Source organism: Bos grunniens, chromosome 15 (assembly GCF_055505025.1).
Source record: "Bos grunniens cultivar Pamir isolate PY7600 chromosome 15, Bosgru_T2T1.0, whole genome shotgun sequence".
Classification (NCBI taxonomy): Eukaryota; Metazoa; Chordata; class Mammalia; order Artiodactyla; family Bovidae; genus Bos; species Bos grunniens.
In genome coordinates this window covers 17,678,801-17,694,242 of record NC_141179.1, presented here as the reverse complement: position 1 = coordinate 17,694,242, position 15,442 = coordinate 17,678,801, and the positions used below count along the sequence as shown (strand labels likewise).

At 38.7% G+C, this 15,442-nt stretch overlaps 1 protein-coding gene across 9 annotated transcripts in view; it reads right to left on the bottom strand.

The window, feature by feature from the left end:
• Nucleotides 1-531: 531 nt before the first annotated feature.
• Nucleotides 532-15,442, bottom strand: part of ELMOD1 (ELMO domain containing 1) — an 86,131-nt gene continuing 71,220 nt past the window's right edge. For all 9 annotated transcript variants that reach the window (XM_086339031.1, XM_086339029.1, XM_086339023.1 and 6 more), the window contains 2 exons: nucleotides 14,760-14,893; nucleotides 532-1,919 (listed from right to left, as the gene is read on the bottom strand). In XM_086339031.1, coding sequence (XP_086195157.1) covers nucleotides 1,747-1,919; nucleotides 14,760-14,893 — 307 coding nt within the window. In that variant the 3' untranslated portion in view covers nucleotides 532-1,746. The remainder of the gene's footprint in view (nucleotides 1,920-14,759; nucleotides 14,894-15,442) is intronic.

Sequence of the window (15,442 nt, the reverse complement as noted above, 5' to 3'; positions counted from 1 at the left end):
CAGCTGTGGTGGAAACTCAGGGCTCCCAAAACAGGTCATTTACCAGGTTTACAAATTCTCACTTATTCTGAAGAGGAATATATATTCCTGTCACTATTCATGCATTAAATCAACTCCTTCCTTTCCCCATTCTAAGAAAAGGCACAAAGGTATGTAAGATGCAGTGCAAAATCCTGCCACCTGGCACACAGCTGAAAGGGAAAGGACAGCAAAATCCTAGAGGAGCTGGAATGGACTGGAAACAACAGGCACCTTAATATCTTCTATATCAGCTAACAGTAGAGAAATTGGGCTTTAAAGGAAGTTGCAAAGAAAAAGCTGGATCTTATTCATTCATTAAAGCAACATCAGGCCTCAAGGTTAGTTAAATAAAAGCAATCTCTCAGACATAACACACTGTAATTCATACCTGGTTACTCATGATTTATATTTAGCTCCAGGTTGTCAGTCTTTGACATTCTACCCACCCGCATATTTGCATATTCAGAAGGTGTACAAACACAAAAATATTAAAATGAAATCCACTATACATTATAGTAGAATGACATGTAATTTATTCATAACTGAGTTAGGCCGTACTCAAAATTCACTTAAATAAGCAAATGATTACACAAACGTCTAATAATACTAAAATTGATAGTCAGAAGGTATAAAATACCATGGGGATGAAATGCCATGGTAAATACTATTCAACAGACTATAATCATAACTCTGAACTAAATCATGGTTTTTAAAATGACTTTAAGCAGTTTCGAAATGATTTGATTTTGTTCCCCTGCCAAGCAATTTACTTCTTCCATTGATAAAAGACAGGGCCATTAGTTTCATAAGTCAGGTTCTTCTCTTGCAACACATTTTCTTGCAAAAAATTTTTTTAATATTACTTTTTGACATAGACAACAAACCAGCCAGCACTCAGTGCCCCAAGCAAAGATGCTTGGATCACAACAGGGCCTGGGTTTAACTCTGAGTTCAGTAAGAGGCAGGCAGTGAAAAAGCTTTTGCAGCATTTGCAGTATGCATACTTCTTTTCTGAGGCTGAAGCATCATAAACATATTTAGGCATCCAAGCCAGTAAAATTATGAGAATAAAATAATATGATGTCCAGATGACAATGCCACAATTACAACTGGGGGTAAATTACAATATAATTCTGTAGTACTTCAGACAAAAACAACACCTACCTAAATTTGCTTCTTGTAAGCCTTGTTACATTTTCATGAAGTGCAGGGGTGTTTGTAATAATGATTTATCTTATCATGTGTCTGTTTGTATCAGTTTAAAGTCTTATACTTTATTGGAATGAGGTCCAAGCATGAACCTGGTCTGAAGAGCTAGCAGCTGTAGTCACAAAACATACCAATAAATTAAAAGGCTTTCACAGAACAAAATTCAGCTAAATCTTTTACATATAAAATACAGCTAGAGAAATACAATTCTTCAATGCTAAATTATGAGTGAGAGGAAGACAATTTAAAAAAATAGAAAACTCTCTCCATACTGGGTGTCAAGGCAAGATGTAACACTGCATGATGCCACAATATGAGCAGTCACTGGAGGACAGATACTCCAGACATGGTGGTATCTGGGGATCTGGTAATTATGACCAAGATATGAAAACACTGTAACAAAAGGCATGCATACAATCACTGAGTGCATTCAGTGCATGAGCCAGGACCTAAGCAGAGATCTAACACAATAATGAGGCAGTGTTCCGGGCTATCCATTGAAACAAGTGTGGGTGACTACATGTTGATTAAACCTTCTGAGGCAGCAAAGTGCGGGCACAATGCCATGTCTGGATTCTGCAGCTGTTTTATGATCCTCTTGCGGAATTTCTCTCGCACACGATTAAATTCCATTATGTCCATAGGGTCCTCTTCAATCCAAAACTTATGAAACTCGTGCATCAGATAACCTGTTAGAGATAAGTGACAAGAATGCAAGAGGAAAAAAAAAATCCTTAATCTTATTCAAAATCACCCTGAATGCTGAAAGAGATGTCAAACCAAGTATCAGCAACTATAGAGTGCAAATGCAATAAATACTAGTGTTAAAAATTATTCTTTAAAACTAGTGCAAGTAGAAGCTACCAATCTACAAGATTTTTGCACTTGGTCCCAGAATTATTCTCACTCTTCTAGAGCTGCTGCTAAGTCGCTTCAGTTGTGTTGGACTCTGTGTGACCCCATGAGACGGCAGCCCACCAGGTTCCTCTGTCCCTGGGATTCCCAGGCAAGAATACTGGAAAAAATCAATTCTGCCATTTCTAGAATATGAATAACATCTGGAACATATTCTGAAAGGTAGACAGTAACTACTTCATTCTTCCCCTCCTAGTTAAATTAACATAATGGTCTGATTTTTCAAAAGTACTCCACTCAGCTTTTTTTCTCTTGAAATTTGATTTGAATCAAGTTTTAAATTACCCTGACAAGTCAAGCAATTGCATTTTGACAATTATGAGACAATGAAAACTATAAATCAACTCTGAACAATACAGACTGGTCATTAAACTACATGAAATTGTTAATAAGACACTTTTGCTTTGAACCATAATTTCATATTCAAATCTTTTTGTCTCAAAAACGTTGTCTAGATTGGGGACATTTTGGAATAAATGCTAAGTATTTGACATGAGAACTTACTTACTGTATTCTGCTTCCCAACTGTGACCTCCTTCTACCACATTTAAAACTGAAAGGTGAATCAGTTCAGTTCAGTTACTCAGTAGTATCCAACTCTTTGCGACCCCATGAATTGCAGTACGCCAGACTTCCCTGTCCATCACCAACTCCTGGAGCTTGCTCAAACTCATGTCCATTGAGTCAGTGATGCCATCCAACCAGCTCATCCTCTGTCATCCCCTTTTCCTCCTGCCTTCAATCTTTCCCAGCATCAGGGTCTTTTCCAATGAGTCAGTTCTTCACATCAGGTGGCCAAAGTATTGGAGTTTTAGCTTCAGCATCAGTCCTTCCATTGAATATTCAGGACTGATTTCCTTTAGAACTGACTGGTTTGATCTCCTTGCAGCCCAAGGGACTCTCAAGAGTCTTCTCCAACACCACAGTTGAGAAGCATCAATTCTTCGGCGCTCAGCTTTCTTCACAGTCCAACTCTCACATCTATACATGACTAGTGGAAAAACCAGAGCTTTGACTAGACAGACCTTTGTCGGCAAAGTAATGTCTCTGTTTTTTAATATGCAGTCTAGGTTGGTCATAGCTTTTCTTCCAAGGAGCAAGTGTCTTTTAATTTCATGGCTGCAGTCACCATCTGCAGTGATTTTGGAGTCCAAAAAATAAAGTCTGTCACTGCTTCCATTGTTTCCCCATCTATTGGCCATGGAGTGATGGGACCAGATGCCATGATCTTAGTTTTCTGAATGTTGAGCTTTAAGCCAACTTTTTCACTCTCCTCTTTCACTTTCATCAAGAGGCTCTTTAGTTCTTCTTCACTTTCTGCCTTAAGGGTGGTGTCCTCTGCATATCTGAGGTTATTGATATTTCTCCTGGCTATCTTGATTCCAGCTTGTGCTTCATCCAGTCCAGCATTTTGGCTGATGTACTCTGCATATAAATTAAATAAGCAGGGTGACAATATACAGCCTTGACATACTCCTTTCCCTATTTGGAACCAGTCTGTTGTTCCATGTCCAGTTCTAACTGTTGCTTCTTGATCTGCATACAGATTTTTCAGGAGGCAGGTCAGGTGGTCTGGTAGTCCCATCTCTTGAAGAATTTTCCAGTTTGTTGTGATCCACACAGTCAAAGGCTTTGGCATAGTCAATAAAGCAGAAGTAGATGATTTTCTGGAACTCTCTTGCTTTTTTGATGTTCCAACAGATGTTGGCAATTTGATTTCTGGTTCCTCTGCCTTTTCTAAGTCCAGCTTGAACATCTGGAAGTTCATGGTTCATATATTATTGAAGCCTAGTTTGGAGAACTTTGAGCATTACTTTGCTAGCCTGTGAGATGAGTGCAATTGTGCAGTAGTTTGAACACTCTTTGGCATTGCCTTTCTTTGGGATTGGAATGAAAACTGACCTTTTCCAGTCCTGTGGCCACTGCTGAGTTTTCCAAATTTGCTGGCATATTAAGTTCAGCACTTTCACAGCATCATCTTTCAGGATTTAAAATAGCTCAACTGAATACCATTGCCTCCCCTAGCTTTGCTTTATTTACCACTGTTGACAATAAACAGGCACTGTGAAAAATTCTTTAATGAGGAATTCATTTTCCACAGTGTGAATTTCACTCACTCTGAATGTTATCTAAGACGGCACAGGGGTTTTAGAAGAATACAAATCCATTTGGTTTCACCATTTTTCTACCTTACACGCAACTATAGGAAAACATTTTGAAAGGTTTAAATGACTAGAATAAGAGTTGAAGGTGGAGGGGTTTTTTAATAATCTAACACCATTCTCCTCCCTCTCAAGGCTACAAAAGTCAAGCTGTAAATCTTGAAAACCGATTCCCTGAGACTCTTTCTCTATCACATCAGAAAAATAATTAGACACTGTAACATTATTCTAATCAAAATGTGAAAATGGTGGCGTGGCTTCCAGGGTACATATCATAATCACAAAACTTCACTCATTTGTATAACATTACAGAGTGTTCACAAATCCATTTGGCTTACTGACCAATTGGCTCATCTGCTAATTAACAAACATGTAACAGATACAAGGATAAGGTAGAGCTCCATGCTCCCCAACTCTCAGTTTTTTGGAGAGGGACCAAGGCAGAACATTTCAGATAATGATTTGTTAGCTAAGGAAGCTAACATAATGACATGGAGAGCAGAGGAAGGAAAGAGAAGCCAGTCTCTTTTTTAATTGCTTAGAGTTTTATTGCTTACAGTCTTATTTAATTCTTACAACAGCTTTATAGAATAGGAAATGCAGATAAGTCTAAATTTTACAGATGAGGACAGCAGGTTTAAACAGATACCTGAATGGTGTACAATCACACAATTATGGCTGGAAGCTAGGACATGAAATAAACTGCCTTTTCCAGTGGATTCACTTCTTCTGGTTATTATTCCTGTGTATAGTTCCTTCTTTTGAAGGTCAAAGAAAAGCTAATTCTTTTTTCTCTTGTGGCCATTGTACTTCCTTCTGCTCACTACACCTAATCTCATTTCATTTCAATGCAGCTGCACGTTCAGTGGAGCTTTAGATCAAATGTAATTCTCATAGCACATTGACGTGGCAGCGCAGTCAGTGCTCACTGAGTAATACTGTAAAGTCAAAGTAACAGAGCTCTTATATATTCGTTCACCTAGATGAAATGCCTGTTCGGAATACAAACTTGCCTTTCCAACCCAGGACTGCAGCAAATTTGTTGTTGCCTGAGTGTGTCCTGGTTTTGCTTCACTGCATTTGATTAGTACACAACAAAAACATACCTAAGGACACAGGTAACTGCAAGAATATTACAGAGGAGATGTGCAGAACGGATTACGTTTGATAGAGGAATAAAAAATCCAGGGCAGTTAGCTTCTTCTAAAGAGGCCTAGTCCCTCTATTATAGGAGTAAATATAATCACCTAGTTGTCAAAGTAAGAGCTGTAATCACAAATACAAGAGACTTTCACTTTCCATTAATAAGTCATGAAAATTTAAGTATTTTAAAATTTGCTTTTTTATTCAAGTTATACATGTTTTTGCTGTTCAGTTGCTAAGTTGTGTCTGACTCTCTGTGACCCCATGGACTGTAGCATGCCATGCTTCCCTGTCCTTCACTATCTCCCAGAGTCTGCATAAATTCATGTCTACTCAGTTCTGATACTATCCAACCATCTCATCCTCTGTTGCCCTTCTCCTCCTACTCTCAATCTTTCCCAGCATCAGCGTCTTTTCCAGTGAATTGGCTCTTCACATAGGTGGTCAAAGTACTGGAGCTTCAGCTTTAGCATCAGTCCTTATGAATATTCAGAATTCGTTTCCTTTAGGATTGACTGGTATGATCTCCTTGGTGTCTAACGGACTCTCAAGAGTCTTTTTCTCCAGCACCACAATTCAAAAGCATCAATTTTTTTGGCAGTTTTCTTTATGGTCCAATTCTCACATCCATATATGTCTACTGGCAAAGTCACAGCTTTGACTCTATGGATCTTTGTCGGCAAAGTGATGTCTCTGCTTTTTAATACACTGTCTAGGTTTGACATTGCTTTTCTTCCAAGGAGCAAGCATCTTTTAATTTTGTGGCTACAGTCACCATCTGCAGTGATTTTACAGCTCAAGAAGATAAAATCTGCCCTGTTTCCACTTTTTCCCCATCTATTTACATGAAATGATGGGACCAAATGCCATGATCTTAGTTTTTTTCATGTTGAGTCTCAAGCCAGTTTTTTCACTCTCCTCTTTCACCCTCATCAAGAGACTCTTTTTAGTTCCTCTTCACTTTCTGTCATTAGAGTGGAATCATCTGCATATCTGAGGTTGTCGATAATTCTCCTGGCAATCTTGATCTCAGCTTGTGAGTCTTCCAGCCTGGCATTTTGCACGGTGTACTCTGCACCGAAGTTAAATAAGCAGGGTGACAATATCAATATGCAGCCTTGACCTACTCCTTTGCCAATTGGGAACCAGTCCATTGTTCCCTGTCCAGTTTTAACTGTTGCTTCTTGACCTACATACAGGTTTTTCAGGAGGCAGGTAAGATGGTCTGGTATTCCAATCTCTGATGAATTCTCCACAGTTTGTGTGATCCACAGTCAAAAGCTTTAGAATAGTCAATGAACTTATTGATGTACAGCTGATTTACAATGTTGTTATTAGTTTCAGGTGTACAGCAAAATAATTCAGTTATACATATATATACCTATTCTTTTTCATATTCTTTCCCTTTTTGGTTATTACAACATAGTCAGTATACTTTTGTGCTATACAATAGGTCCTTCTTAGTTATCTATTTTATGTATAGTGTGTATAAGTAAATCCCAACCTCCTAATTTAACCTCCCCACCTTTCCCCTTTGGTAGCCATAGTTTGTCTTCCACTGCTGTGGGTCAGTCTATCTTTTTTGTTGTTGTTACTAAGTTCATTTGTATTTTTTTCAGATTTCACATAAAAGCTATATCATATGATATTTGTCTTTGCCTGGTTAACTTCATTTAGTAGGATAATCTCAAGGTCCATCCATGCTGCTATAATTGGCATTATTTCATTCTTTTTTTATGTCTGAGTAATACTGCATTGTGTGTGTGTGTATCTATCCATCTGTCTATATCATATCTTCTTTATCCATTCATCTGTTGATGGACATTTAGGTTGCTTCCATTCCTTGGCTACTGTAAATAATGCTGCAATGAACATGGCGTGCATGTAACCTTTTGAATTATAGTCTTCTCTGGATATATGCCCAAGAATGGGATTGCAGTTCTATTTTTTTTTTTTTTTTAAGGAATGTCTACACTGTTCTCCATAGTAGCTGTATCAACTTACATTCTCACCAACAGTGTAGGAGGGTTCCTTTTGTTCCATGCCCGCTCCAGCATTTATTATTTGTAGATTTTTTTATGATGGCCATTCTGACCAGAGTGAGGTGAAATCTTATTGTAGTTTTGATTTATATTTCTCTAATAATTAGTGATGCTGTTGTTTAGTCGCTAAGTCATGTCCAACTCTTTTTCAACCATGTGGACTAGCCCGCCAGGCTCCTCTGTCCATGGGATTTCCCAGGCAAGAATACTGGAGTGGGTTGCCATTTCCTCCTCCAGAGTATCTTCCCACTCCAGGGATCTAACTTCCTGCATTTGCAGGCAGATTCTTTACCACTGAACCACCAGGGAAGCCCCAATAATTAATGATGAAAGTGAAAGTGAAAGTCACTCAGTTGTGTCCAACTCTTTGAGACCCCAAGGGCTATACAGTCCATGGAATTCTCCAGGCCAGAATACTGGAGTGGGTAGCCTTTTCCTTCTCCAGGGGATCTTCCCAACCCAGGGATCGAACCCAGGTCTCCTGCCCTGCAGGTGGATTCTTTACCAGCTGAGCCACAAGGGAAGCCCAATTAATGATGATGAGCGTCAAACTATACATAGAGTCAAATAGTTTAGAAGTTTTGTTACAAAACACAAACAAAACCCCAGAAACCCTTCCTATCCTAATTCCTGCTTCTTTAAATAAACATTTCAATTCATTCAGTTGATTCTTTGATTACTGACTTCCATATCTCTAAATAACATATTTTCCATTGCTTGATTTTTTTACTTCCTTCATTTTGAAGATTCTCTTCTCTTTCTTTATAGATCTCCTGCTTTCTGGACCCCACTTATTCCTGTAAGGATTACTCTCTTATTTCCTGGAAATACATCCTTTAAGAACTTTCTTATAAAGATACAAAAAAGTAAAATGTTTAAGACCTTGTATTTAAAAAATGTGTTTATTTTATTCCCACACTTAACTAGTAAGTTAGACTGGTTATAGAATTCTAAATCGGAAACTATATTCCCTTAGATTTTAAATAACATTCTCAAATGTTTGAAGACGTTATTCTACCATCTTCTAGAATAAAATGTTGCTGTTGAGAAGTTCAATGCCATCTTAATTCTCAATTCTTTATGTGACAGACTTGGAAATATTTAGAATCATTTCTTCCCTAAGTCATAAAATTTCACAATGATATGGACCTGAGTGTGAATCCATTTTAATCTATTATGCTAGTTCTTACTAGCTGAAATATGAAAGTCATCCTTCAGTTGTGAATATTTTTCTTGATGTATTACTTTGATTCATTCCCCTTAGTTTCACTGTTCTTTTTCTAGCCCTTCTATTATAGATGTCTAAGAATGGTCCTTTCAAATCTTTCTTTTCTGTTTCCCATCTATATTTCTTGTTCTACTTTCTGGAAGAGTTTCCAGCTTTATCTTCTAATTCTCCCTCAAGGTTTCATTTATGTAATCTGATTTTTAATTTCTAAGAGTACTCTTTTGTTCTCTGAGTGCTCATTCTATGGCACCTTGTTCGTGTTTCATAGTAGCAATTATGCTCTTATCTCCTGGGGACAGTAATGATACACATTTTTAAAGTTTTCTTCTCTCTGCCTTGTTTCTATTTCTTTAGAGCAGCTTTATTTCTGCCTGCTTTAGACTCTCTTTCATGCTTGAGGCTTTCCTTACTGTTTTTGCTATCTAGGGCTGCACTCAACATGCCAGCAAATTTGAAAATTTAGCAGTGGCCACAGGACTGGAAAGGTCAGTTTTCATTCCAATCCCAAAGAAAGGCAATGCCAAAGAGTGTTCAAATAACTGCACAGTTGCACTCATCTCATAGACTAGCAAAGTAATGCTCAAAGTTCTCTAAGCTAGGCTTCAATAGTATGTGAACCATGAACTTCCAGATGTTCAAGCTGGACTTAGAAAAGGCAGAGGAACCAGAGATCAAATTGTCAACATCCGTTGGATCATGGAAAAAGCAAGTGAGTTCCAGAAAAACATCTATGTCTGCATTATTGACTATGCCAAACCCTTTGACTGTGTGGATCACAACTGCGGAAAATTCTTCAAGAGGTGGGACTACTAGACCACCTGACCCGCCTCCTGCGAAATCTGTATGCAAGTCAAGAAGCAACAGTTAGAACCAGAAATGGAAAAAAAGACAGGTTTCAAATCGGGAAAGGAGTATGTTAAGGCGACATACTGTCACTCTGCTTATTTAACTTATATGCAGAATACATCATGTGAAATGCTTAGCTGGATGAATCACAAGCTGGAATCAAGACTGCTGGGAGAAATAACAATAACCTCAGATACGCAGATGACCCCACCCTTTTATGGCAGAAAGCACAGAGGAACTAAAGAGTCTCTTGATGAAAGTGAAAGAGGAGAGTGAAAAAGCTGGCTTAAAACTCAGCATTCAAAAAACAAAGATCATGGTATCTGGTCCCATCACTTCATGGCAAATAGATGGGGAAACAGTGGAAACAGTAACAGACTTTATTTTGGGGGGGCTCCACAGCCATAAAATTAGAAGATGATTGCTCCTTGGAAGAAAGCTATGACCAACCTAGATAGCATATTAAAAACCAGAGACATTACTTTGGTGACAAAGATCTGTCTAGCCAAAGCTATAATTTTTCCAGTAGTCATTATGCATGTGAGAATTGGACTATAAAGAAAGCTGAGTGCTGAAGAATTGATGCTTTTGAATTGTGGTATTGGGGAAGACTCTTGAGAGTCCCTTGGGCTGCAAGGAGATCCAACCAGTCCATCCTAAAGGAAATCAGTCCTGGGTGTTCACTGGAAGGACTGATGCTAAAGCTGAAACTTCAATACTCTGGCCACCTGATGTGAAGAACTGACTCATTTGAAAAGACCCTGATGCTGGGAAAGATTGAAGGCAGGAGGAGAAGGGGACGACAGAGGATGAGCTGGTTGGATGGCATCACCGACTCGATGGACATGAGTTTGAGCAAGCTCTGGGAGCTGGGTGATAGACAGGGATGCCTGGTGTGCTGCAGTCCATGTTGTTGTAAAGAGTCACAAACGACTGAGCAACTGAACTGAAATGAACAGAGGGCTGCTTGAGAAATTATTCCAAAATTCTGTGGCTTAAAAGAACCATTTTAATATACTCATTTATTCAATGGGTTATCAGGAATTAGGAAAGGGCATAAGAGGGATTCTAAACGTGATTTCTGCTTCATTGACTGTGCTATAGCCTTTGACTGTGTGGATCACAACAAATTGTGGAAAATTCTTCAAGAGATGGGAATACCAGACCACCTTATCTGCCTCCTGAGAAATCTGTATGCAGGTCAAGAAGCAACAGTTAGAACCGGACATGGAACAACAGACTGGTTCCAAATAGGGAAAGGAGTACGTCAAGGCTCTATATTCTCACCTTGCTTATTTAACTTATATTCAGAGTACACCATGTGAAGTGCCGGACTGGATGAAGCACAAGTTGGTATTAAGACTGCCAGGAGAAATATCAATAACCTCAGATATGCAGATGATACCACTCTTATGGCAGAAAGTGAAGAGGAACTAGAGGGCCTCTTGATGAAAGTGAAAGAGGAGAGTGAAAAAGCTAGCTTAAAACTCAGCATTCAAAAAATGAAGATCATGGCATCCGGTCCCAACACTTTATGGCAAATAGATGGGAGTGTAAATAGTGACAGACTTTATTTTCTTAGGTTCCAAAATCACTGCAGATGGTGACTGTAGCCATGAAATTAAATGACACTTGGTCCCTGGAAGAAAAGCCATGACCAAACTAGACAGTATATTAAAAAGCAAAGACATTACTTTACCAACAAAGTTCTGTCTAGTTAAAGCTCTGGTTTTTCCACTAGTCATGTATAGATGTGAGAGTTGGACCATAAAGCAAGCTGAGTGCCAAAGAATTGATGCTTTTGAACTCTAGCGTTGGAGAAGACTCTTTAGAGTCCCTTGGACAGCAAAGAGATCAAACCAGTCAATCCTAAAGGAAATCAGTCCTGAATATTCACTGGAAGGACTGATGCTGAAGCTGAAGCTCCAATACTTTTGCCACCTGAGGCAAAGAACCGACTTATTGGAAAAGACTCTAATGCTCGGAAAGATTGAAGGCAGGAGGAGAAGGGGATGATAGAAGATGAGATGGTATGATTGATTCAATGGACTTGAGTTTAATGTGCTCTGAGAGTTAGTGATGGACCGGGAAGTCCATGGGCTCTCAAAGGGTCCACAGGGTCACAAAGAGTTGGACATGACTGAGCAACTGAACTGACTGACTGATAAGAGGGATGGATCCACAATGCCTGGAGTCTCAAATGGGAAGATCTGAAGGTTGGGGGTGGTGACTTGACAGCTGGTGGCAGGAATCATTTGGAGGCATATTCACTCACATGTCTAGTGGATGCTGACTATCCACTGGGACCTCCTCTGAGGCTGTCAGTCTCGATTACTACATATGGCTCCTCTGTATGTCCTGGATTTCCTCACAACACAAAGGAATCAGATCCCTTAAATGGTGGTTCATGCTTCCAAAGGCAGCTCAATCCCTGATCTCCAGATCAAAACTTTTTTTCTTTAAAAATATTATTTTATTGATATATAGTTGTGTTACAATGTTTTGTTAATTTCTTCTGCATAGTAAAGTGACTCAGTTACACATATATACACATTCTTTATAATATTCTTTTCCATTATGGTTTATCATAGGATACTGAATATAGTTCCCTAGGATATACAGTAAGACCTTGTTGTTTATCTTGTTGGAGTTGCGTCTGCTAACTCCAACCTCATTCCATCCCTTCCCCAATCTGCTGTTCCTTGGCAACCACTAATCTGTTCTCTACATCCCTGGGTTGTTTTTGTTTCATAGAGAGGTTCGTTTGTGTCATAATTTAGACTCTACATATAAGTGATATCATATGGTATTTGTCTTTCTCTTTCTGACTTACTTCACTTAGTATTATAATCTCTAGTTGCATTCATGTTACTGCAAATGGCATTATTTCATTCTTTTTTTATGGCTGAGTAGTACTGCATTCCATTGTATATATGTACCACATATTCTTTACCCACAAATGAAAGCCTTTCCTAATGTAGCCCTAGAAGTCACATAGAATGAATTCTGCTTATTCTACTGGTCAACCAACTGGTCAGCCCAATTGGGCTGGGATGACAGGAACACAAAAACCCTACTTTTTAACAGAAGAAGTGTCAAAGAATTTAAGGACATGTTTTTAAGCATCTCACTCAAACATCTGATAATAATTTGGCTCTCTGCAGTGTATTTTACTAAATAAAAAGCCAATTGGAGTAAAAGTTAATTGGAAGTGCTAAGCACTAAGTAGGTTTTGCTGATAGTGAGCATGACTGTAGAGTGATATGGCTAGGCTGTTTCACGGGGCAGACCCAGAGGTCAGCGTTTTCAGCTATTTTCTCTTGAGATGTTCAGAGTTCAGAGAAGGCCTTTGTCAATCTCTTGACTGGCTGCCAAAGTGATAGGAACCGGGTAGGAGAAGGAGCCTGGGTCTCAGTCTTCATCATCACTTTCAGTATGGTTTGCCATTAGCTGTACCTGATTCTCATAAGACCAGAAACCCTTTCTTTTTCTCTCTCTGGAAAGTAACCAGCCTTTGCTGAGGAGGCGTCAGGACAGAAGCTGTCTCTTGGAAAATGGGATTTAGGCCTCTAAGAGATTCTTAACATATTTTCAAGCAAACTTGCCAGTTTTGGTCTTATGTTAACCCTCATTTATGAGATATTTAATGCTGCCAATTCTTAAACCTTTTGGAGAGTCTTGTGGAATAAATCAGGTTGCTTCTTACTTTCCATGCCACCTGTTAGGGATCTGCTTTCTAAAGCAGATGTCCTGATTAAGTCTCTCGCTCAGTTGTGTCTGACTCTTTGTGACCCCGTGGACTGTAGCCCACCAGGCTCCTCCATCCATGGGATTCTCCAGGCAAGAATACTGGAGTGGGTTGCCATTTCCTTCTCCAGGGGATCTTCCCGACCCAGGGATCGAACCCAGGCCTCCCACATTGCAGGCAGACGCTTTAACCTCTGAGCCACCAGGGAAGCCCTGGATGTCCTGATTAGGCAGATATAAGAGATGACAGAATCCTAGATAATATAAGCACTATTAATTTAGGAATCTAAATAAAATAAATATCTGTTAACTTTTGACTTTATCACATTTTAAAAATGAACCAGGGAACAACACTTTCCTGTGGTAGATTTGGGGTGGAATGATGGGGTCTTAACCATAATTAGAAACAGTGCAGATCTGGTTACCAACTTAACAGAAGAAAAAAAAAAAGCTAAAAAAAAAAAAAAAAAAAAGGAGAAGAACTTTGATAGTTTCTTGCTAAAAAAAAAAGCTTAAGTAAAGCCATCAGTGCAATAAGCAATGTCTAAATGAACAGGAGCCTGGCGTGCTCCAGTCCATGGGGTCACAAAAAGTCCAACGCGATTTGGCGACTGAACAACAAAAACTACAAAATAACTTAAAAGGCATTTCTTCTATAAGTTGCTTAGGGTTACTTGATGATTTGGCAGATTATCTTTCTATGTTCCTCCAAACCAGTTAACGTCTGGCCTGCAAAGATAATAACGACATATAGCTACATTTTAAGATTCTGCCTTTAAAACTGGACAATAGCATACCAGGACTCTACTAAACAGTCTGATCTTTATCATCTGAAACCTCAGCACAACTGCAACCTCAGGTTCAGGGTCAACAATAATTCCCTCTATTAGCACCTACAGTTAGAAGGAACTGCAAACACTACCCTCTGTAGCAATAGTGGTAGCGGTAAAATTAATACCAACAACTCCACCACCATCTGTATCCCCCACTAAACCCCCACCTCCTCTTTCTAATGCTCACGGAGCACTAACAATGGGACTAGCCAATAAAAGAAACATTTTATCTTCATCTCATTTTGCATCCATTTTATAGATGAGATGGCTGAGGTTTAGGGGAGGGTAGTAAATGTAGATCTGGAGTCAACTCAGGCTGTTTTCAAAGCCTGTACGGTTAAGTGTCATGCTGGATCAGAGGGAGAAAGACATCCATGATGTCTTTAAGTCAGATGGGAAGTTGATACATTGAATATTAGGTAAGAGGAGGGAACGAGAAAAGATTCATGATGCCTGAAAATATGTGGTTTTGAATGAGAAAACAAAATACAAACGAAAGGAGGAGTTCAATGGCTCCAAAGCAACCAAATCACAAAGATCTCTCAGCTTCAGCCCTTGCTGAAAGTGTTCTCTACAGAAGTCTATGTCAATAATTAAGCAACGAGACACTTACAGAATGTTTGCTGGAAGTGCGATAATGTTGGAGCTTCTGGAGCGATGTTGTAGAAATGAGTTTTTAGTGCTCCGCTCACCAGTAGATTATATGCCAGATCAGTTATATTGATGCCCACAATTGCAAACGAGTACCTGTAAAGTACAAGCCACAACACCAACTGTGTGTCACATATGGGAAGTAAGCATCTCAAAAAAATGGTAATTTGATTTTTACATTACTATTAAATTATGAGAATGGCAGATTTCCCTTCCTCACAGCCTTATCAAAACTCTGAATCTTATTAATTAACAGAAAATTTTAATAATGTTTGCCAAGAGAATTGAAAGTTTGTATGCTTTAACTTACTAATTCCATTCCCAAATATATGAGAAAAAAAAAGAAAATGAAAAAGCCTTATATGCAATGATAGTCATTTATATGGCAAAGATATGTAAATTATTCACATATCCTAAAGAACATGATTGGTGAAATAAATTATGGTAATCTCATCGTGTACTACAGCTAGTAAAACTATATTCCTAAAGATGATTTAAGCAGGATATAAAACAATATATAAGGAACAAGCCAAGTTTTATTATATACATTCAAATGTGAACAAAAATATTCTAAGAATTAAATGCTATAAAATATTAATATGGGTATATTAGAGCAATATGACTAGGGTGTTTCTGTTTACTTCT